The sequence below is a fragment of the Platalea leucorodia genome (genome assembly GCF_965183815.1).
Source record: "Platalea leucorodia genome assembly, chromosome: 22".
NCBI classification, from domain to species: domain Eukaryota; kingdom Metazoa; phylum Chordata; class Aves; order Pelecaniformes; family Threskiornithidae; genus Platalea; species Platalea leucorodia.
The window spans coordinates 7213199-7236244 of NC_138844.1; the positions used below are offsets into that span (position 1 = coordinate 7213199).

Here is a 23046-nt window from a genome sequence, read left to right on the forward strand (position 1 = left end):
GAGAGAATTGGAAGGGTGAAAGTCAGAAAACTCATGGGTTGAGACAAGAACAGTTTAATAATTGAAGTGAAATAGTAGTAGTAATAATAATGTAATAATAATATACAAAGCAAGTGATACACGATGCAATTGCTCACCACCTGCCAACCAATGCCCAGCCTGTCCCAAGCAGCAATCGCTGCCCCCCAGCCAGCTCCCCCCAGTTTCTATACTGGGCATGAGGCCATATGGTATGGAATGGCCCTTGGGCCGGTCTGGGTCAGTCCCCTTGGCTGTGCCCCCTCCCAGCTTCTCGTGCACCGGGCAGAGCATGGGAAGCTGAAAAGTCCTTGACTGGTGTAAACACTGCTTAGCAGCAACTAGAACATCGGTGTGGTATCAACATCATTCTCATCCTAAATCCAAACCACAGCACTGTACCAGCTGCTAGGAAGAAAATTAACTCTATCCCCGCTGAAACCAGGACACTGCCCACCAGACTTTACAGGAGGAACAGCCCTGGCAGCCTTCTCTCCCGCCAGAGCGGGCAGTTGTACCCCACAGATAGATGATGGAGGGGTTAAATGTTATTCCTTGGGTTCTAGCTTAGATGCTGCCTGATGCATTCTGGATGGTAAAATAGGAGCCTGGGAGCTGCTGGACTAAAATTTTTACACAGCAGTTCAGCATTTTCCTGCGTCTGTCCCACTGAAGGATGGAACCAAAGCGTCAGAATAGTTGAAGAAAGTCTCTGATCCTGTCTTCAAAATACGCCTGCTAAACCAGCGCCTCTCACAGAGCTGTGGCAGAGTGGCTCCTCGCTGTCATCCACTGGGATCACACCGAACCGGCGACGAGCCGGCTTCCTCCCTGAAGCAGGGATGGGGACGCTCCACGTCCCGTTCCGAAATCCTCCCTGCTCGTCACATCTTTTTGTATTTGCCGTACCGTTGATTCTGCTACGCGCTTCCCTCCGCGCGTTGGGCTTCCAGCCGCGCCGCTGTCCCCTTCAGCGGCCGAGGGCCTGGCGTGGCTGGGCGCCGTGCGGCGGCCGCGGGGCTGCGGGCACCGGGGCGGGTGGGGGCTCGATGGGGAGGCGGCTTCGGAAAGATGCGGAGCTGAGAGCGGGGAACGGCCCTTCCCTGGAGGGTGCCGAGGCGGCACCGGCCAGCCGTGGCCAGCCGTGGCCAGCTGTGCACTCGCCACGTGTGGGCGCGGGCATCCCCGTGCGAAGCGCGGCTGGCTACCTCCGAGCAGCTGCAGCCCGCCCTCCTCGCCCGCACCCTGGCCGCCCCGCCGGTTTCCTTGCGGCGAGGCCTTCGCTGGGCGCGGCCCCGCCGCCGCCCTCCCGCGCCACGACCCACGGAGCGGCTGTCACAGACCGGCCCCAGGCGCGAGCCGCTCTAGTACCCTCCGCCCTCTCTATGGTCGGTGCCGCCGCCGCCCCGCCGCCGCCGCCCCACCGCTTCCGTCGCGCTGCGGAAGTGGCGTCAGGCGCGCGCGTGCGCGGAGCGGGGCGGCGTCATGGCGGACCTGGCGGCGCTGGAGGAGCTCGCGAAGCTCGAGTACCTGTCGCTGGTCTCCAAGGTCTGCACGGAGCTGGACAACCACCTGGGCATCAACGACAAGGACCTGGGTGAGCGGGGCGCCTCCGCGGGGCGGCGGCGGCAGCCGCGTCCGCCGGCCAGGGCGCGCGGCGCCGAGGGGCTCTCCCCAGTCGGGAAAAAACCGTGATTTTTCGTCAAAAAGCTCGTTGTGAGCGTGCGAAGGTGCCTGGGCCCGGGCTCCCGCGGCGGCGGGGCGGGGGGGGAGCCGCTGCCGCTGGCTTTCCCCGGGCGGGCGGGCCTTGCTGGGGCCGGGGGAGCGGCGGCCCCGCGGGTGCTCGTCGGAGCTTACCCGCTGCCTTTGCTTCGCAGCCGAGTTTGTGATAAGCCTCGCTGAGAAGAACACGACGTTCGACGCGTTTAAAGCAGTGCTTCTGAAGAATGGCGCCGAGTTCACTGTAAGCGAGCTCCGAACGTTATTCGTGCGTTCTTCTTGCCCTGGTGTGTTTTACAGAGAGAGAGAGGTGTGAGGAGCGATCGGTGGTTTTCTTCAACTGGAAAACTATGCGCTATGTAGCTTTTGAGTATTCCTGTCTGATCAAGCCAAGCCTCCCCCTGCCTCCTTTTTTTAAAAAAACTTTTGTAGCTTTTGCGAAGCGTGCTTCTGGGGACTCGAAAACCGCTTATTGCCTTGTTTAGCATATAAAATATGGAAGAAACAACTTTTTCACGAAGGCAGATGTTGTCCTAAGTCTTTTTATGACACGTAGATGCTGGGTTCATGACTTCCTTAGCAATAACTGTAGTTGGATTAAATATGTAATTAAAAATAATAAGTCACTTAAATGAAATTATAATCGTTTTCAGATTCAACTTCGTATTAGGATGTACACGAAGTCCAATGATACTTTCTAAAAGTGAACCTGCACCTTCAGAACTGAGCTTTTTTTTTGTCCTGCTAATAAACTCTCACTTGTGCCTTCTCATAATGAAAACCAGCGTTGTAGTCGTTTCTTAGATTAAAGTATTTTATTAAATTTTTCAGGATTCCCTTATTAGTAATTTGCTACGACTCATACAGACAATGCGGCCTCCGACAAAGCCATTTACGAGCAAAGGTATGCATAATCTTGTCCCTCTTATCGATTCAGTGTAAAAAGAAAAATAAAACTCGGTCTTTTGTAGCTTTTGGCTATGTTTGGTGAGATTGATGTGGTTGTTGTTCCAGTCTTGTAAGGCAAGACTTTGTACAGCATTGTTGCAGCGGGAGTCTGTTGTTAGCGGTAGATGAGCAAAGCTGTTTAGGCACTAAAACATACTGAGTACGCTATTTGCAATATTTATGTATTTCACAGATTTGCTAATAGTCAGAATTTTATTTGTAGGAAAGTAACATTGCAATCTTTGAATTAAATCTCTGTAAAATCTGTATCAACCTTTGTATTCTGATGAAAGTCAAACTTTGTATTCAATTACAGAAAAAACAAGAGCAAATCTTTCTGGCTCTTCTAAGTTTGGGGCTTTTTGTTTGTTTTTTGTTTTAAATCTCAAAAATAGAGACAGCTGTCAAACCCAAATCGGAGAAGGAAAAGTTGAAGGAATTGTTTCCAGCCCTTTGCAGGCCAGACAATCCCAACATCAGGGTAAGGTCATAATTCCAGATTTCTTTTGTATGTGAAAACATTCCCCCCAACCCCCCGTTTCTCTTTGTTTTGAGTTTTTCATGTTAACGTGTCTCCTGCTGATGCATGGGTAAAAGTGGACCGTGAGAAATGAAGTGCAGAAGAGGCGGAAGGCTGGTGTTGTTGCACGCGGTTATCAGGAAGAGCTGTTACAGCAGTTGCCACGGTGCTACTGTTTTGCAGAATACCTGGAAGATGAGGCTCTTGCGACATTAAATTTGTAGCCTGGCCTTTCTTACACAATGTTCAAAGTAACACTGGATTACAAACTAGATAAAAATTTTGGACGTTCAGACGCTATGAGGGGCTTGCATTTTATATTTCTGTAGTAACTTGAGGTGTTGATGAAGCTGTCTTTTGTATAAAAGCAGAATTGTCTCACTCTTGTGGCAAACTAGGGGGGTAGCTTTATTACTCCCTCCTTCATCTCACGTGTTCTGTCTGATCTTTTTTTATCTTGCATTCCTTCTAAATAGATAGGCGCGTGATTATACTTTCTGCGGATTAATTCTCTGTGACACTTTTTATCAGCCTTCTTACAGAAGGTTCTCTGTTCTTGCAGAACATGCTGGATGAAGATGATGTGAAAGTGGCAGCTGATGCACTTAAAGAACTTGAAGCTCTGATGCCTAGTGCAGACAGGCAGGGCAGGCAAAGGAACAGCGACCACCGGTAGGTCTCCAGTGTGTCTTTGGGGGGTGGGTACTGGCAGTTGGTGTTGCCTGCTCGCTCTGGTCTTATGTGGGATTTCACTGCAAATACGTAACGTTTGTTTGTCAGGGCAAAGAAAAAGAGGAGGAGCCGCAGTCGTAGCAGGGACAGGAAGCGAAGGCACAGGTCTCGCTCTAGGTCTCGTTCGAGGACTCGGGACAAGAACAGGGGAAAATCCAGATACCGGTCAAGGAGCAGAAGTCGGAGTCCCAGCAGGGACCGGAAGGATCGAGAGAAGTACGTCGAGAAGAGCAGTGAGAGATGGAGAGACAAGCACATAGACCGTCCGCCACCTGAGGAGCCTTCCATCGGAGACATTTACAATGGCAAAGTCACGAGTATAATGCAGTTTGGATGCTTTGTGCAGCTGGAAGGACTAAGGTACCTTCTGATGTTCACAATAAATCCGGTGCTATTCCATCTGACTTCTCTTTGCTGCTAGTGTCTTAAAGAGGTGATGAGGCTACAATAAGGTCTGCTGGGTTTTGATGCCAAAATGAAGGTCTGTTTCAGAAAAATAAATTTGACAGCAGAGAATGTTCTCCTTACAAAAACAGTTTATGAACGTACCCAAACAATCAGTTGACAACAAAGTATTTTAATCCCGACTGTGAATGATCTGAAGGACTGTCAGAGTAATAATGTGCAACGTCTCACGCCCCTCTGTTTGCCTCACCCGCAGGAAGCGTTGGGAGGGCTTGGTCCACATCTCGGAGCTTCGAAGAGAAGGACGGGTTGCCAACGTTGCCGATGTCGTGAGCAAAGGACAAAGAGTAAAAGTCAAAGTGTTATCCTTTACCGGATCCAAAACCAGCCTGAGCATGAAGGTACCGAAGATGTTCTGTAGTGCTTATAATAGAGTTTGTGGTGCCAAGATTTTTAAAGATTATGCCTCTTTTTGCTATTTTTTGCTCTTTTTGATGAAAAGGAATACATAACCCTTGAAGTGGGAGTTAAAAAAATTGAGTTACTGTTCTGTATTTAAGTGGCCTATTACTTTTTGCTCATTTTCTGTAGGTTCTAGTTTTTGATGTAATGTTCCTAACAGTTTTTTGACTCAACACGTTAGCTAAGTGACAAGGCAAACCTCGAGCTGTTGCTATGTTTGTCTTATTTTTCAGTATGAGAGAAGCATCTCATTTTAAATGAAATCACTGCCATTGCCAAGGCAGAGTGTTCCGGGCCTTGGGATGTACTTACCTCACAATGCCAGCTGAAAAAAAAAGCACGCAAAGTAGCATTTTCTGCGTAGGGGCTGTTGTCGGCAGTCGTCTCTCTGAGAAACGTACTCTGCTTTTTCTCTTGTGTTAGGGGAAGCACCAGTGTCAATAGATAAGGCAAGTGCAATATAGGTAGAGCTGATTGCTTCATCAATCTAATGCAGGATGTTGATCAAGACACTGGGGAAGACTTGAACCCAAATCGGAGGAGAAACCTGGTTGGAGAAACCAATGAAGAAACCTCTATGAGAAACCCAGACAGACCCAGTCACCTGTCCCTGGTGAATGCGCCGGAGGTGGAGGATGACAGCCTCGAACGGAAACGCCTCACCCGAATTTCAGACCCAGAGAAATGGGAAATAAAACAGGTGTGTTTTGTATGCAGGGAAATGGGGGGGTCAGTCTAAAATTGCTAGGGAGTTTCATGAACTAGAATAGAGCTCCTTGATTGTTTGTGCAACTTATTCCTTACCTCTAAGTTGCTGCCTCCTTGCGGTTGGGGACTGCTAGCTTAGTTCTGACTATCAAGTTAGCCCTGCTTTGAGCAGGAGGCTGGACCAGGTCACCTCCAGAGATCCCTCTGACCTAGGGGATCAAGATCTTTATCCAGTGACACTGAGGTGGTGGCTGGTTACCAGCAGAGTCCTGCCATGCCTGGGCCAGCTGACTCACACGGGTGGTACGTAGAATAGCAAAAGGAGGATTTGCTCAGAGACTGGATGACTCGGGGAGGCACGTGCTAGAACGTAGGACCATTCCTTTGGTCTGAAATCACAGCATTCCTTTGTTCCTGCTTTACAAGTCTGGCAATAGCATTAGAACTGAGACCTCGGAAGTATTCGTTCATGGGGACAAATCGATGTTGTGTTCATTCTGTTCCCAGATGATTGCAGCTAATGTTCTTTCCAAGGAAGAGTTTCCTGACTTCGATGAGGAGACGGGGATTCTTCCTAAAGTTGATGATGAGGAAGGTAGTATTTCCAAGTAGTCTTATCGTTGTTGTAAATTCCTTGTATTTCTGGACGTGTTTTGATTCAAAAAGAGATGATGATATAAGTGTATGCGAAGCATCTCACAATTTGCTGTTATCTCAAACAGCTCGAACTAGGGTTGCTCTAGCCTTGTTGTTAGTGACATTTGGATGTGCCCTGTCGGTGCGTTCTTTTTATTTGTGGTGTTCTCACTTTTAAACCTACCTAATTGCGTCATAATCAAGAATACAAAGGAAGCACTGTTTGAAGAGGTACTTTTATGCACCTGAAATAAGATGTTTAACTTTTGAACAAAAATTGTCACTTGTGGATTCTAGATGAGGACCTTGAGATTGAGTTAGTTGAAGAAGAGCCACCGTTCCTTCGAGGTCATACTAAACAGAGCATGGATATGAGTCCCATCAAAATAGTAAAGGTAAGAGATTTCCAGGACTAAAACCAATATACCCGATTTAATTAAATAAATATTTGGGAATTTAACAACCAGTTTTCCACCTGGACATTACTGAGAGCCCTGAAAAACATTACCACTGAACCAAAGATCTTTTCATTGCTTATAAAGCTGGTTTCTTACTTGACTGGTGACAGTGAAGTGGAATAATAGAACCGAAATGCGCATTAGCCTGCAGCAGCAACCGTTTCACATAAGTGTGTTAGAACGTATTTTCTACGTTCTGCGTTTTCTTACCTTTTGAAAGGAGAAAGTGGTAGAGAAATACTTATTTTTCATTGGTTGTGCCCGTGATCCTTCTGACTGGGCAGCGTAGGGATGCTCCATATTAGTCACGACCACAGAAGCTCATGAGGCTGGGCTAATGGAAATATCCTGGAACTCAAACATATAAAAAGTTAACATCTTTTACAGCATCTTCAGAAGAGGCTTCTAAAGGACAGTGGCGACAGAGAGATAATTGAAGTTGAAGGACTGGGAGTGCTTGAAATCTGAACTTTTTTCTTGCTTTCCAGAATCCAGATGGTTCCTTGTCCCAGGCTGCAATGATGCAGAGTGCTTTAGCTAAAGAAAGACGAGAACTTAAACAAGCCCAGAGAGAGGCGGAGATGGATTCTATCCCCATGGGACTCAACACACACTGGGTGGATCCTCTCCCTGATGGTACGTCTGAACACACCTAAGTGTCAGCTGTGTCTTTTCTGTGACAGTCGAGCAACCCAGGAGGAACGTCTTGATGCTGTGTTTGTCTGCCTTGCTTTAAAAGCGAGGCAAAGAAGAAATGCTTTTCCACTGAAGTGGAAACAGGAATGTCAAGGGAAAGGCACAGGTATATCCTGCTATCTGTCAAGGATGCGTTACTAGAAGGTGCGAGGGATGGTGAAGCAATTTTTTACGTGGAAATTAATGTAATAGTGGGGGTATATGTGTAGCAACTTAAAAAATACTTAAACACACAAGTATAGAAGTCAGGGACAATGGAACAATAGGAGCAGGATAGTCAGGGTCCGTGCTGCGTGAACCTAAATGTAATGGTGAAATTGTCTCTTTTCTAGTGGATGGAAGACAGATAGCTGCAAACATGCGAGGTATCGGGATGATGCCCAACGATATCCCAGAGTGGAAGAAACATGCATTTGGTGGCAACAAAGCTTCTTATGGTAAGAAGACCCAGCTTTCCATCATTGAGCAGAGAGAGAGTCTCCCAATCTTCAGACTGAAGGAGCAGCTGATACAGGTAAGGCTCTTGAAACAGTATTCTTGTTTGAGCAAGGAATACTTCAAAATAAATATTCTTGGTTTAGCTTCTTGACAGGTGAATAGCCAGTTGATAAATGCAGAATAATTATTTTAAAGGATTATATATATCTGTATTTTTTAATAAAGCTCCAGATATTTATTGACATAAGTCAAAATCCAGTCAGCTAAACGGTTAAGCAGTTGCTGATTTGAACAGTAAGAACACTTGTATGATTTTTGGTCTGGGTCGGCTGGAGCAAGAGCAGTAGGTGCTCAGTCGAGTCCTAGATGCACTGTGTTGATTTTTCTGTTTGTTTGTTTTGTTTGTTTTTTGTTTCTAAATTTTGACAATGTATCTATTATCACCTTTCCTAGGCTGTGCATGACAACCAGATTTTGATTGTTATTGGAGAGACAGGATCTGGGAAGACAACACAGATTACCCAGTACCTGGCTGAGGCGGGGTATACATCAAGAGGAAAGATTGGATGTACTCAGCCTCGCCGAGTGGCTGCAATGTCTGTTGCAAAGAGGGTGTCAGAGGAATTTGGTTGCTGCCTGGGACAAGAGGTGAATTTCCATGCTGAAGAACATGCCAAAATAAGCATGAGGAAAAATAGGAAAAATCAGTACTGGAGCTAGTTTGCTTGTGTCTCCATGTGTCTGTTCCCTTGTAGGATGTAAAATGAGCTTGCAGAATAATCAAACTGGGAATTAATGGGGCTAATAACTTAATTCTGTAGCTTCAGTTTCTGTGCAACTCTTCTTTGTAGGTTGGCTACACCATTCGATTTGAAGACTGCACTAGCCCCGAAACTGTCATCAAATACATGACAGATGGTATGTTACTGAGGGAGTGCCTGATAGATCCTGATCTGACTCAGTATGCCATTATCATGCTGGATGAAGCCCACGAGAGGACCATACATACCGATGTGCTCTTTGGACTCCTGAAGAAGGTAACGCAGCCTTTGATTTTTATTGCTTCAGCGTCCTCTGTATGCTACATATGGATAGGAGCGCACAGGGAAAGGCAAGGTCATGCAAGTCAAGTTCATTCATGTGCTCTGAGTCTCTTCTGAAGCAAAGCAAATGCTTCTTAAGGGTTTGTAGTCCAAATTCTCATAAGATGAGCCTCTGTGTGAAGACAAAGCAAGCCAAATTCAGCAGAAACAATGAGAATTGGCAGTCCAGGATGTTCATAACAACGGATGAGCAGAGGAGTGTTCTTGCTTTGCTCTTCCTTCTCTGACAAAGGCTTTCTGTGATAGGTGCTGCTAAGAAAGGTTTGAAATGTGGCCTGAGCAGTCAAGTTTGAAGTTATGGATGCTGGAATGAGCTGCTCCTCTACTCAGACATCAAAATGCCTGATATTACTGACCCTATGTCTCTGACTTAAGTGCCATATGTTAATAGTCCCAAAGGCAATAAGTGACTTGAGAACTTTCTGTCCTGCTACAGACAGTGCAGAAACGGCAGGATATGAAGTTGATAGTGACATCTGCAACGCTGGATGCTGTGAAATTCTCTCAGTATTTCTATGAAGCGCCAATCTTCACAATTCCTGGCAGAACATACCCAGTAGAAATTCTGTACACAAAGGAGCCAGAGACAGATTATTTGGATGCCAGTCTGATTACAGTAATGCAGATCCACTTAACAGAGCCACCAGGTGAGTGGAGAATGGGCTAGGGTGACTGTGATTCAAGGGCTCTGACTGTGATTCAAGGTCTTTCTGTACGTCATGGATCACCTATTAGTAACAGGAGCAAAATGCTCTCAGCACTATCCTCTATCGTTTGCAAATACAGTAAATAAAATGCTGAAAAAGTTGGGTGAAAGACTGAAGTATGTTGCTTCTGGCTAAGAGTTATTGCCCAGGGGCTAGCAAAAGTTGGGGATCCTCTGCTTTAAATGGAAAAAGCGAGGGATGGAAATGTGGTAATGCAGGAGTTGTACTGAACAGAATTGAATCTGTGGATGTTTTAATTTATTTCCTGTGTAGGTGACATTTTGGTGTTTCTAACTGGTCAGGAAGAGATTGACACTGCCTGTGAAATCCTCTATGAGAGGATGAAATCTCTAGGACCCGATGTTCCGGAGTTAATTATCCTGCCAGTATATTCAGCTCTACCCAGTGAAATGCAAACCAGGATCTTTGACCCAGCCCCACCAGGAAGCAGAAAGGTAATTGCAGCTAAGCGTGGCTTCATCTTCTGCTGATGTATTTTAGTAGTGGAGTGTATTACACTGCTAATCATATGTCCTTTTTTTTTTTTTTTCTTTTCTTTAGCATTTCTGATTCTGTTAGTTACAACTTTAGACACAATGATGTAGTTCTGGAGAAGTGGCTTATATGTAGCTTAGAGTGTGTTTTTGGTTGCGTACATGCCTATACATGTTATCTAAGCCTTTGAAAATGTATAAAAAAACATCTGGTGTAGCAAACCTCTTCTATGTGGGATGTTCTTGGTGTGCTTTTTAATGCTGCCTTTAAAGGGTGTTAACTTTAGTGAAATCTAAATGCAGTTCCTGTCGGATGGATGTACATTTCCTACCAAACAGCTAATGAATATCTAGAGAGACACTCTCCGGAAGATTCTTCTCTAAATACGGACTGTCCTTGTGTGATAGGCAGAAATTCTCCCTGAAGTCAGTGCAGTCTGCTTACTACTTGTAATGATCTTTCACTTGCTTTTAATTATGGATTTTTATCATGCTCTTTTCCCATATTGCCCACATCTAAACCAAATGTAGATACTTAAAACCTGTCCATCTTCGACTGTAGATAACACTTCTTTCTGTTCCTCTGTGAACATTATTTCTCCTTTCAATGTTAAGTGATCGTAGTTGCATTTATAACAAACTGCTTGTATCACATGGAATGGATTGTTTAAGCTGAGCAGCATGGCTGGCTTGGCAACAGAGGCAGAACTGGTCCCGAGTCACAATGTTGGTTGCAGGTTGTCATCGCCACTAACATCGCTGAGACATCTTTGACCATTGATGGAATATATTACGTAGTTGATCCTGGCTTCGTGAAGCAGAAAGTTTACAACTCCAAGACTGGAATTGACCAGCTGGTTGTTACACCGATTTCACAGGTAGGCATTCTGCGGTGGACTTTTTTTCCTGCTGGTTACGCGTATCTTAACAATGTGGCGTCTAAGCACATGGAAGCAAAGCGAGCCAATGATAAAACCACATTTTTGATAACTCCCTGAGACTCCTTGAGGTTGTGCCTAAGGAATACATGCTTCCCTAGGTTGTATTGGAAATCTCTTTCTGTTAATACAAGTAAAATTGTGAATAATTAATCATGTTATTTTACTTGTTTGCACCTGTTCACTGAGATGCCTTGTTACCTTTAGGCTCAAGCAAAGCAGCGAGCAGGAAGGGCTGGGAGAACAGGACCAGGAAAATGCTACAGGTTATATACAGAGCGTGCTTATCGAGATGAAATGCTAACCACCAACGTGCCTGAAATCCAGAGAACAAATTTGGCCAGTACGGTACTTTCCCTGAAGGTGGGTATTTCACCAACTTGCAGCAAGCCAACATGATCATAAGCGTTTCAATAACTGAGTCTCTGCCTTTGTGAGCCTCATGAAATACTTCTGTAATTTCAGATCCTTTTAGTGAACAGAGGTATTTTGGAAGGGACGCTGCATCGAATGCAGTTCTCGGGCACGGAGCTTGCTCCTGCGTTTTTCTGTTGAGGGTTATAATGTTGAATATCCACCAAAATTACAAGTCCCAGCTGCACAGAACAGTTAGTTGCAGGAGGTTTGAGAAACAGGAATCTTATGGGCAGTAGAGATTTCCTATGTAAGGTACATTTATGTTGTTAACAGATAAGACACATTGTTTTAGAGTGGTTTTTGATCTCCAAACATATGCGTCTTGAAAGCGTGTACCATTCCTGTGGGAGTCCGCAAACTGGATCTAACCCAGTACGCAGCAGCTGGGGAAGTTGCTGCCTTTCCCCTTTCTGGGAACAAGGGGAAGGGTGGAGGCGTATGTAGTGTCTGTTGGAGCTGTCAAGCCCTGCTGGTTTACAAGGCAGGAAGTCCTCAAAACCAGCCTTTAGCCTACGTGTCTCCTCGACGGAATCATCTTGCTTGAGAGACATATGGAACAGTCCCAAAGAAACAGCCCAGAAAACTGAATGATGGGTGAAAGCTATGGGGCAGTGCGGATTATCTCAAGTGTAGAAATATACCCATGTATTCGTGACTGGTTACAGTCCGGATAAGAACATGAGGCTAGGGTTGCTTAAAGTTCTGTAGTGCCTCATTGTTTGATGGTTATATCTCTCTGGCTGGAGTTTGGGGTCTTCCTTCCTGGTGTTTTAACTCGGGTTTTCTCCGCTCCCTCTGTTCAGGCCATGGGCATCAATGATTTGCTCTCCTTTGACTTTATGGATGCTCCCCCGATGGAAACGCTCATAACTGCCATGGAGCAGCTGTACACCCTGGGAGCTCTGGATGATGAGGGACTGCTCACTCGACTTGGGCGCAGGGTAGGCAAAAGAGAATACTTAGCACCAGCTGGGCTGCAGATATTTAGGGGGTGACATGAGAGTCGTTGTATAAGGACTTGCCTAGCACTGCTGGTTTCCCTTTCCTGTTCTCTTGTATTTTATTGGTAGCTTTTCACTTAGCATGGTTAGGTATCTTCGCTTTTTAAGGAGCAGCTATTATTTCTCCTTATTCATAAGGTTATTTTCATTAATGTCTAAAAATTTCCTGTAAATCATAGAATGCTTTGGGGTGGAAGGGACCTTTAAAGGTCCTCTAGTCCATCCCCCTGCAGCTGGCAGGGACATCTACAACCAGATCAGGTTGCTCAGAGCCCCCTCCGGCCTGGCCTTGAATGTTTCCAGGGATGGGGCATCTCCCACCGCTCTGGGCAACACCTTCCAGTGTTTCACCACCCTCATTGTAAAAAATGTCTTCCTTATATCCGGTCTGAATCTCCCCTCTTTTAGTTTAAAACCATCACCCCTTGTCCTGTTGCTATTGGCCCTGCTAAAAAGTCTGTCCCCATCTTTCTTATAAGCCCCCTTTGGGTACTGAAAGGCTGCAATAAGCTCTCCCCGCAGCCTTCTCTTCTCCAGGCTGAACACCCCCAGAAATATTGAGATATTCTTGTGATAGTGAATATAGACAAATAATTTGTTTCATGTTGAGTAAAGTTATTCTGGGTAAAGCACACTGCTTTGGAAAGGAAGCGTGGTAGAAAGGGCATTGCTCTCTTTTGCACCGAGAGGACTCAAGATTTTTCCAAGATGTTGCAGGGTGCCCTGAAACAGGTTTCTTGCAGATGGCGGAATTCCCCTTGGAGCCCATGTTGTGTAAGATGTTGATCATGTCTGTACATCTGGGATGCAGTGAGGAAATGCTGACCATAGTCTCCATGCTGTCCGTACAGAACGTGTTCTACAGGCCAAAGGTAAGGAATGCAGCCGAGAAGCAGCAGTGTAACAGTCGGGTGGGTTTTGTGCGCCTGTCTCAGGTGTTAGAGAGTGAGCATGTTTGCCAAAATAAACCTGTAGCTTGGTTAGGCTGTGCTCATGCGTTACATTTCTGACGTACCTGTTGGTTAAACACCCTGCAGCTGCAGCTGTTGGTAGTTCCTTTGCAGATAGGAAGAGGGCAGTTAGAAGTCTCACATTCTCTTTTGCATTTCCCAGTAAACACACACAACCCTAAACCAAGTCAGTCCCAGCTCTGGAGTTCGGAAAGGCTTTGTCATTTTCAGGTACACAGAATGTATTCCTTCATGGCAGTCCTATCCTGTGCTGATTTCTTTTAAGTCGGCAAGCAGCAGACTATGCTGTGGTAGGATTCCTCAACAGCAGACTCCTCTTGAATCCTTTATTTCTTCATTATGATGGCTTGCTGCAGCTCAGTCTGTTAACTTCGATTTGATCTATGTAGCCACAGTGTTTGATGGATGTTTTATCTGCAGGCTGGAGGAGTGGGGAGAGGTGGGTAGGTCGGCAGGGTCAAAGCTACTGCTTCAGCACCTTTGTTGATGAGTAATTGAGGTTGCTTCTAGGGCAATAAAGTAGCTAGTTCAGTGCATGCATATACTTCCTGCAGCATAAACCAGCCGTTTACTTTGAAGTGTCCTTTTAAAAATAGGGGCTGAAATTGAATGAAAAGTGTCAGTTAAAAAAAAGTTCGTAATCTTTTCTGGTCAGGTCCTTGTCACCCACGGGAGAGTCTTTAGGAGCGTCTACACGAGGTCTGTCTTTGGCAAGAACAGTTCTAGGCTTTCCTTTCGTACGGGCATGGTTTTGGCTTAGGGAGAGCAGTCCTAGTGACCTTCAGAGTCCCAGCGCTTGGTCCTTTGTCAGTCACCACTCAAAATCTTATGGTGTCTTCTCAGTGTTACATCATCTGTTTCTTGGTAGACTTAAAAAGTCATGGTATGAGTGACAGGGAGCCCATGTCCTCCTTTGTGTTGCACAAGAACTGTCTCTGTGATGTAGATACCCGATTGATACATATTTTATGTGTTAGGATAAACAAGCACTTGCTGATCAAAAGAAAGCCAAGTTCCATCAGACAGAAGGTGACCACCTCACTCTGCTGGCTGTGTACAATTCCTGGAAGAATAATAAGTTTTCAAATCCCTGGTGCTATGAAAACTTTATCCAGGCCCGATCCTTACGCAGGGCACAGGACATCCGCAAGCAGATGTTGGGCATCATGGACAGGTGAGCATGTCGAGAAGGACAAGGAGCGACTTTGTTTTCTTAGTGTTCTTACGCTGTAGTAGCTAAACAAAATTTGCTAATCTTATGTTGGTAACTGCACCCAAATCTGGAGAACTCTAATTTTTTTCTCTCTCACTCTTGTCTGGCAGGCACAAGCTGGATGTGGTATCCTGTGGGAAGGCAACAGTTCGAGTCCAGAAGGCCATCTGTAGTGGCTTCTTCCGAAATGCAGCAAAGAAGGATCCCCAGGAAGGTTATCGGACACTCATTGATCAACAAGTAGTCTATATCCACCCATCCAGTGCTCTCTTCAACAGGCAGCCAGAATGGTAAGGAAGGCAATATCATGTACTTTTCTACTTCAGTTTGGACTTTGTAACTGAAAAGGTTGTTGTGGTGTGCAGGATTTGTGGAGTACAGGTGAAAGTATAGGCTGCCGATTCCTCAGCAATGAGCAGAGTGAGAATGGTTTCAAGTCTGCTTTTGGCTCTTTCTGCTCCTAAAATTAGTGCCTGTGCAGAGATGAGACTTGTTTTTTGAGCCAAGGCCAGGCCTGAGGCCAGAAACACAGTTCTGTGTTTCTGTATTGTGGAAGTGAGTTTAAAATGGTGAGTGGTGAGGGCGGGGAGAGTTCTTTTAAATGGCATGAAGTAGTTCTCTGCTGAAGAGTAATTGTGAGGTGGGAGAGGAAAAAGAAGATAGCTCTTCTGGATGGCTCTTTTGGAGCCTGCGTTGGAGCTTATAAGGAGCCTTATGCCAAAGGAGCGCGAAACGGAGACGAAGGGGCGAGCTTAGATACTCCAGCCCTTGCCTTGTCTCTTGTTTGGAAAAACTCATTTCCAAAGTTGCTGTCCTTTCTCACAGGGTGGTGTATCATGAGCTGGTGCTGACCACCAAGGAATACATGCGCGAAGTGACAACCATTGATCCTCGCTGGCTGGTGGAATTTGCACCAGCTTTCTTCAAGGTTTCTGACCCAACCAAGCTGAGCAAACAGAAGAAGCAGCAGCGGCTGGAACCCCTGTACAACCGCTACGAGGAGCCCAATGCTTGGAGGATATCGCGTGCATTCAGACGGCGATGAGCCCAATTCCCTTGTGGACTCTTATTGGGTTTATATGTGTGGGACTGTGATTTTTGCACTGTTGCAAGTGCCCTGAAAGAAGTCGAAGCTTACCTACAAAATGAACAGAAAATAAGTCTTTCCAGAGCAAAAGCACAAGGGGGCGATGCGTGCTCACGTCGGCTGCCCCTGGATTCCGCAGCTGCCTGACAAATGTCCTGGGTCTCCTCAGTGTGTTGCGTCATTTCAGAAATGGTTCTGGAAGCGCTTTAGTCGTTCGGCTTTTAAGAGACAAAACCTAAGACTTGGAAATCTGGGCACTGAGCTGAACAACAACAGAAAGATAATGATTAAAAAATAGTTGTTCACCAACCTAACTGTGTTCTGTATGACTAGAGAAATAGAGGCTGGAATAGTTTGTTTCTTTACCCTGCTAAAAGGGATTTATTTCTACTTATGCTCTTGGACAGCGGCTGCTTTTTGGGAGCTGCTTGTTCTCCATTTGTCCCATTTTATGTGTTTTCTTGTTCAGTGTAGCTGTTTGGCTTTTACGCCAGCCATCTGTGGTGAGGTATTTAGTATCTGTGGCTTTGGGATAAGGCAGGAAAGATCCCTTGAAACCCAGCTAGGATGTCAGCTGTGCTTGGGCAATGGCACAGGTCAGACTGCAAGCCTTATCCTTCATCACCATCTCCTGTGTGCCGAAGGCTAGTATATCAAACGGTAATTAACCACATCCACTCTGCAGCACGGCTCTGTCTGTGAGCATAAGTGGTTGCAGATGTTTCGACTTTCTGTACAATGTGTCATGTGTTTTATTTCCACTTACAATGTTTGGTGACATCACAACTGTTGGGTTTTTAATAGAATATGCTCTTACAGCTAAAATGTCTGCAAAAGACTGTGGAAACAGTTCCTTGTTCTAAAAGAAATTGACTGTCCCGTGGGCGCTATGTCACGTGGAAGCTATCTGTAAATTGTTTTTCCTGTTGCAAACAGATGAAACTTATTTGACTCCGTAGCTGCAGGTACCCAATTTCTATTTTTAATTTTTTTTCCAAAGCTGGGACATCTGCTAAAATTATTGTTGAAATGAGTCGAATGAAGTTGGCGGTTGTTTTACGCTCAATGAATTTGAAGAATGTTTCACACTGAAAAGTAACTACAGTGGAAATGGGTATCTGTATACGAAGGTGAGCAGGGATGTTGTATATACTGTTTTATAATGCTGTATAAATGCCCTGAGCTTTCCCATGGTGTTAAATCTTCTTAAATAGAATTAGAAAGTTTGTAAGTTTGGAGGCTTTTTTTATTATGACATTAGGGAGAGAAGGTTGTCCTACTGAATATTCTCCGAAGCGTATTTTCCTTCCGCGAACTCTGCCGCTGCATCTGTTACTGTTTTTCTTTGAAAATTTGCACTTGACTTTTAAAAGTGAAATGAAAGATGTAAAAGAGAAAATGTACACAGCAGAAGTCCCAGTTGTACAGCATATTTTGAGGTATTTCTGTTCCAAATTCATTTTGTATTTGCTTCTCCAGTGTACCCTTTTTCTGACTTATGGTAGAGGAAAATGCATCAACAGAGAGGATTTTCTTTTAAGTGAACAGTTGTCAGCTGTTTTGTCTGCGTTATTTCTTTCCTTGGTGTAATTTTTTCAGTAATATCCTTTAATTCATTTACAGAAACTTTTCCATGTCGACCTTGGTGCTCACTTTGGGAATACCGCACATCCAAAACTAGCCTGTGAAACAAGAATGCTGGCTTACAAACCTGAACCGCTTACACATTTTTATTTTTTTTTTTAAGAGAAAGTTTTATCGAGCTGTTACTGCGCTGAGGTTTCTGAGCGTAACATCCTAATGTCCTCTACTGTTTATGTGGTTTTTAGTTGGTTTATCTTGTGTAAAAACCTGAAAATAAGCTGCCTGATCCTAGGATGAAACCACAGACTTAATGCTTTATTCTGGCAGTACTTGCATGACTGAATAGGGGTTTTAGCCCCTTGCTGGGGAAAGCGTTCCTCGAGCTCTCCTGCGTGAGGTGCTTGCGGAAGCACTTGCCAGCCCGCCTCTGCCTAAATGACGTGCGCTATTTTGAATGGTGTAAATTGTAGATCTTCTGGTTCGTTTTGACTGTACTGAGTTAATGCACTAGAACTGGTAACACGGATTTCTTACCTAAAGGCAAAAACTCTGCCAGCAGAGGCCGAGTGTCTAGCCTGGAATGTTTTTGCAGGCGTTATGTTTAGCGTAACTGCTAAAACTTTCCTGAGTAATGCAGGCACGTGTGTATGCACGCTTGGCACGTGGCCCATTGTCAGCAGTAAACGGCCCCCTTGCCTCCAGCAGGCCTGGTGCTGCCGGCTGCTCGCGTGGGGCGGAAGTTTCCAGAAGCTTGCCCTGTCTCCGATCTCACGTGCCAGGAGGAGATGTGCTTGCCCTGCCTCCGATCTCACGTGCCCGCACCAGCAGCAAACAGAGCCGCTGCCAGGCCGTCCCTGGGGCCTGGGGGCTCCCTGCGTCCAGTGGTACTCGGTCAAGGGGTAGAAAAGAGGCTCCGGCTGTAACCGAGGGGGAAGCTGAGGCTGCCAAGGCACCGGGGTCATTCTTGTACCTGCTGGCAGGGCACAAACGAAGAGCGTTGGCTCCGAGGGAGCAGAGGGGAACAGCAGGGATGCAGCCAGGGGGCGAGTAACCGAGCAAGAGTGACCTGAAGGATGGTAACGCAGCCGTTCCCAGCGGCGGGTGGCAGGGGGTGCAGATGAAGGCTCAAGCTATGGTTGACTCTTTGTTTTTCCCCTCCTCCTGGAAGACCAAGGAGCAATGTGAAATGCTGAACGGTTCCTCTGAGGAATTCCAAGCTGTCTGTGAACCTCTCTGCTCCTCAACGCCACTGTGGCTCGTGGAACATGTAATGCAGGTAGCACGGACTGAGCGCTGCTGGTTCCTGTCCCCCGCTGCTTCCCCAGAGGCCGACGTGTCCCGCGCCCAGCTGAGGACTCATTCTGCCTGCGGAGCTGTGGATCTTTCTGAATGGATGGAGCAAAGGATCCTTTGTTTCCAGCGCTCCAGCCTGTGCCGTCGGCCGATTTCCACGCCGATTGTCGCCAGCAAAGGATTCACAGCCAAACAGTGAGTAACACGTTCACGTGTACATGCACACACACTGATACACATCCAAAACCAACCTTTTGCCCTTAATGCAAGAAAGATAAATATGATTTTTACAGCCAGCCCCGCACATGCTCCATCTGTTATAGTAACTACCTTAACCTCATTAACGGGCTTGTTACCAGAGCCAGTGTGACAGCAACGTGCTACTTACACAATGGGGGTTTTGTTTTTGGTAATTCGGTTTTCATGAGATGTCTGTGACAATTGCAGAAGGCTGTGGTTCTGACCCATTAGCAGTTTCATGGAATTTTTCATTTATGAATGTATTGTTCTTTCAAGCCAGCTGGGAATACAGCGAGTGAGGTTCTGATTTTAGCAAATGTGTTTTGTATGTGTATGTTCTGTAACCTACATAAATCCTCTGGCTGGTCTGTCCGTACACTGGCGGTGGGGAAGCGGGGCTGCGCTGATCTGGATATGCTGGTTTATTTACATCAAAAATGATCTCGTAGTTCTTGTAGCTGGGGGGTCTGGGGGTCTGTCCAAACACAGCGCTGCTCTGCAAGCTGCACTGAAAGCAGCGCTTTGTTGTTGTGTAGAAAAGTCTCCTATTTGAGTTCCATATTAGTTCACTTTTACTAGAAAAAAGGCAAGGAGGTGGAAGTGAACTGGGTCGCCCTCAGTCCGGGGCAGACCCTGCCTATTTTGGAACGTCAGTGTTAGTTTCTATCATTTAGGTCTGCCACGGTGACAGGGTCTGAAACGCGTGTTGATGGAAATCCAGTGTTAGATTTTCTTGAAGTTTGGGAAACAAAATCTATCAGGGGTGTGGGGAGAAGCCTTATCAATTCTTATGCCTCTCTTGCCTTTGGTTAATTCTCCACCGTCTCCATTTAGTTAAAAGCACTGACCAGAAGGGGCCACGGCCAGCTCTGGTTTCCTTTGCTCTGCTGAGCCTCTTAAATAGGTGTGAATGAGAACATGCTGCACCCGGGAGCATCTGGCTGGTACAGAGAGCTCGATGCTCCCGGCAGGCGCTGCGTGGTGGGGCAGGAATGGCACCACTGGGTATCTGCTGCTCTTCTTCTTTTGAGGTGACGCTGCTCGGTTCGTGTGGCTTTTGGAGCCTTGACCGGGCCAGGCCAGAATTCGATCCCGGCAGGTCTCATCCTGGCACTCAGCGCTGCTGGGAACGGTGCATCGCCCCTTCCGACCTGCCTCAGGCCCCAGGCACCTTGTCAGGGCTTTGCCTCGCAGGTGACACACGTGCTGCGTGCGGCCTGAAGATGAATTCACTTTCTAATAACTCTCTCGCCTTCCCGTTCAGTGCTCAACCTGTAAAGTGAGATTTGCTGCTGTCCTTGTTCTTCATTATCGCTGTTCCTACGTATTTCAGGGTATGGAATCTGGTAACGGAAACATTTCCTGGGTTAGCCTCAGCAAATTGCATCAGGTAGTTCAGCTCTGCTTGGCAACCCGCTAATACTGGGGGTAATTCCTTTGCCCTAGACAGCACAGCCTAAGGGTACATCTGGGACGGCTGTAATGTTACGTGTTAATTATTTACTATGACCAGAAAGGAACTTTGCGTCATGGTCTGGGTAACAGATTTATGGTGCTTCCTGCTGGGCTTGGTACTGTTGATACAGCAAGAGTAACAGCAAAGCCATTGCAACAATAGCAACCACACGGAAAAAAAATAATTATAGAAAAAAATATGTTAGGAAGAAATGACTGCTGAGGATTTATTTCTGGCTGATCCCAAAGCATCATCACATCCTGAGGAATAAGCTGCTAGAATAAATCTTGAATATAATGAGTAAACAATAGTAAAAAAGTCTGTGAATGTTAGGTATGTTTGCATCCAGGTGTCGGAGTGTTTGTCACGAGCAGAACTCTGTCTTTAGAGGGTTTTCCATGAAGAAGAACGATGTCTGTCTTACCTGCCTAATGCAGAGCGAGGCTCAGCTGTGACTTTGTATGGTGCCGGGATACTGATTCGAGGGCGTGTTGCACTGCCCGTAGGCGCTGCCACGCGGTGACGTGCACCGCTCCCTGCTCCGGTGCCGAAAGCCGTCAGCTCGGGGACAGACAGCTCCGCTCCCCGGGCCGAGAGTTGTTGCAGCTCTGCTGTGTGCACAGGAGTGTGAGTGACTAGCTAGCAAAGCTGAAACGTCCTCGTGTGGTGGGACGGGGCCGGCCCCTTCAGGAGCAGCAGGAGGAATTCACGACACTTGTCTCTTGCCTCCGGCAGCTTTCCCTAATCAGCTGCCTCTGTCTTGCCGAACTGGAAACCCAGTGTATCGATTGACTCCCAGCTCTCTGATCTGCTTATTGTAAATCTCTGCCCTTCGGAGGTCACTGCCCCTCCATTATGAGAACCTGATCTTGCCGATTCCCAGAACTGCTCTGCGGCTATCGATCTGCTGCACTGACTTGACAAACCTGAACGAAACATGGAGCTAAACTTTCATCCAAATGTGAACCAGCTCCCTGAATTCCCTTTCTGAAGGAAGACTGGCTGGCCAGAGGGTAGCCCAAAGAATACTGGATAAATGTAAAATCCTCGGGAATCCTGCAGATTGAGATATCAAAGCAAGCTACTACTCTCATTCATTAGCAACACTGTGGCGGCAGGGTACAACCTGCACCTACGTTTTGCCTCCAGAAGGCATAAATACTTCCCTTAGGAGGTGCCCGACTCTCTTGAGGAAGGTGCAGCGTGAAAGGGCTCCTCCACTTAGGGTGACTCCTGTCCGTGCTGTAGCCTTTGCTGAGGCCGGTGGGGGTGGCCGCGTCCCGGCAGGGCCCTCGGCTCTGCCGCGCTCGTTTGCCGGCGTGCCCTGCGCTGCCCTAGTCCCGTTACCGGCTCAGCAGGTGGCAACACGCTCACCGTCCCAGCGAGCAACCTGAAGTGCCGCTGCTCGAGACAGAGTTCAGGGAAAAGCTAATTAAAACCATGGAGCTTGGCTCGGTGGCCAGCGTACTGTCAGGGCGGGAGCGTGGGCGATGTTCTCTGCAGCCGGAGGATACATATTTCATCGTGATCTTTCAGTCCTGGTTGTATGACTGGTTCTGAGGATGTCAAGGGAGTGAAGCGTTCGTTTCTTGAACTCCACCGGGATTCAGAAGTAAACACGCATCCCTGAGCTCTGGATCAGCTACCCAAAGCTGCAGGCTGGTGCCAAGGAGATGGGCAAAGCAAGCTCAGAAGGTCAGGGAGGACTAGCCAGGGGCTGAATGAAGGTGCACTGGCCAAAGACATAGACCAATTTATTAATTATAGTATTTTTACACTCATAAATAGTAAAGGCAGCTTATACCAATGGAAGGGTTCCCCTTCACCCTCTCTTCGGGGACACCAGAGGAAGTGCGCTTGCCAGGCGGGAGCAGGGCAAGGCAGGAGGGCCAGGAGCTGCCGGAGCACCAAGTCCCTGGACGGCACAGGGCACGCAAGGGCGCCAGCAGAGCAGGCTGCTCCGAGTATCTGGGCTCTCCTCAGGCAGGGAGCGCTGCCTTTCCTGGCCCTCATGCCCGGGGCAAGGCCAGGGGGGTTGGCGTTAGCCATGCAGGAGAGAGGCATTGGGAGGAATCAGGCTCTCACTCAACACACACAAGTTCCTCTGCAGGCTCCCACTTTGGCAGCATTGGTGATGCTCGTATTCAGCAGCTGGAACATCAATCTGAAGCAGTAGGAAACAGGCTTTTTCTGTATGGGTGCACCGTACTGCTCCTTGTCTCACCGGGCACATGGTCGGAGCTGCCGATTAAAAAGTGAGGCACCTCTCGGTGAGGATGTGGTGCCCATTTTAAATGTTCACTGTTGTGGAAAAGCAGCCAAAGTCTAGTTAAGTTGCACGTGCTGCAGAGATAGCTGCCTTTCCAGCACATCAGGATTTCCCTCAAACATGCAAACATCTGTGGAGGTTAGGTCTAAATTCGGATATTAAGAACTATGTATGGTTTAGGTTACTTTGTAAAACATTTTCTTAACACACCTCCACCAGGTTCTTCTCTTGCCTCAGACGATTTTCTAGCCAAGCCCAGGGTGGGCACACTCAAGAGCCTGACAGCTCTTCAAAGATCCTGAGGATGGTTGTTGAAGAAGTCGTTCAGTTTGGAAAAGCCACGACACTACACTGAACTGGGGGCTCAGGCCTTGCTGCCTCCTGCGATCCCGCTACCCGAAGGTGACGTTGGCTTTGACCTGTGCCCCGACCAATGCAGTCAGCCAGCTCTGTAGTTCCCCTAAATTGTATGTAGTGCCACATACTCCAGGACTGCTCTAATCCTGGCCAGTGCCTCCGGCTACCCTGCTCGG

At 46.9% G+C, this 23046-nt stretch overlaps 1 protein-coding gene across 3 annotated transcripts; it reads left to right on the plus strand.

Annotated features, from left to right (window-relative positions):
• Positions 1–1480: 1480 nt before the first annotated feature.
• On the plus strand, positions 1481–22824 carry DHX8 (DEAH-box helicase 8). 3 transcript variants are annotated; one of them, XR_014230398.1, is made up of 25 exons: positions 1481–1615; positions 1896–1981; positions 2569–2641; positions 3081–3166; positions 3768–3877; positions 3986–4297; positions 4599–4743; positions 5301–5504; positions 6020–6107; positions 6446–6543; positions 7095–7242; positions 7635–7816; positions 8194–8388; positions 8592–8777; positions 9280–9490; positions 9824–10005; positions 10782–10922; positions 11190–11345; positions 12203–12340; positions 13144–13272; positions 14349–14545; positions 14695–14874; positions 15410–16801; positions 17295–18743; positions 22733–22824. XR_014230398.1 is itself a non-coding variant. In XM_082332025.1 (23 exons), the coding sequence occupies exons 1-23, from the start codon at positions 1504–1506 to the stop codon at positions 15627–15629; spliced, it is 3579 nt and encodes a 1192-aa protein (XP_082188151.1). In that variant the 5' UTR covers positions 1481–1503; the 3' UTR covers positions 15630–17265. The 3 variants fall into 3 exon arrangements, 2 of the variants coding, with proteins under 2 accessions (XP_082188151.1, XP_082188152.1); XM_082332025.1 differs by lacking the exons at positions 17295–18743; positions 22733–22824 and having other exon boundaries at positions 15410–17265; XM_082332026.1 differs by lacking the exons at positions 1481–1615; positions 1896–1981; positions 2569–2641; ... (1 more) ...; positions 17295–18743; positions 22733–22824 and adding an exon at positions 3173–3456 and having other exon boundaries at positions 15410–17266.
• The last annotated feature ends 222 nt before the right edge of the window (positions 22825–23046 follow it).

Coding starts and splice junctions, on each gene's coding strand:
- DHX8 (XM_082332025.1), top strand. CDS start 1,504: ATGGCGGACCTGGCGGCGCTGGAGGAGCTCGCGAAGCTCGAGTACCTG. Junction 4,298..4,598: donor GTGCAGCTGGAAGGACTAAG/GTACCTTCTGAT, acceptor CCTCACCCGCAG/GAAGCGTTGGGAGGGCTTGG. Junction 5,505..6,019: donor AGAAATGGGAAATAAAACAG/GTGTGTTTTGTA, acceptor TTCTGTTCCCAG/ATGATTGCAGCTAATGTTCT.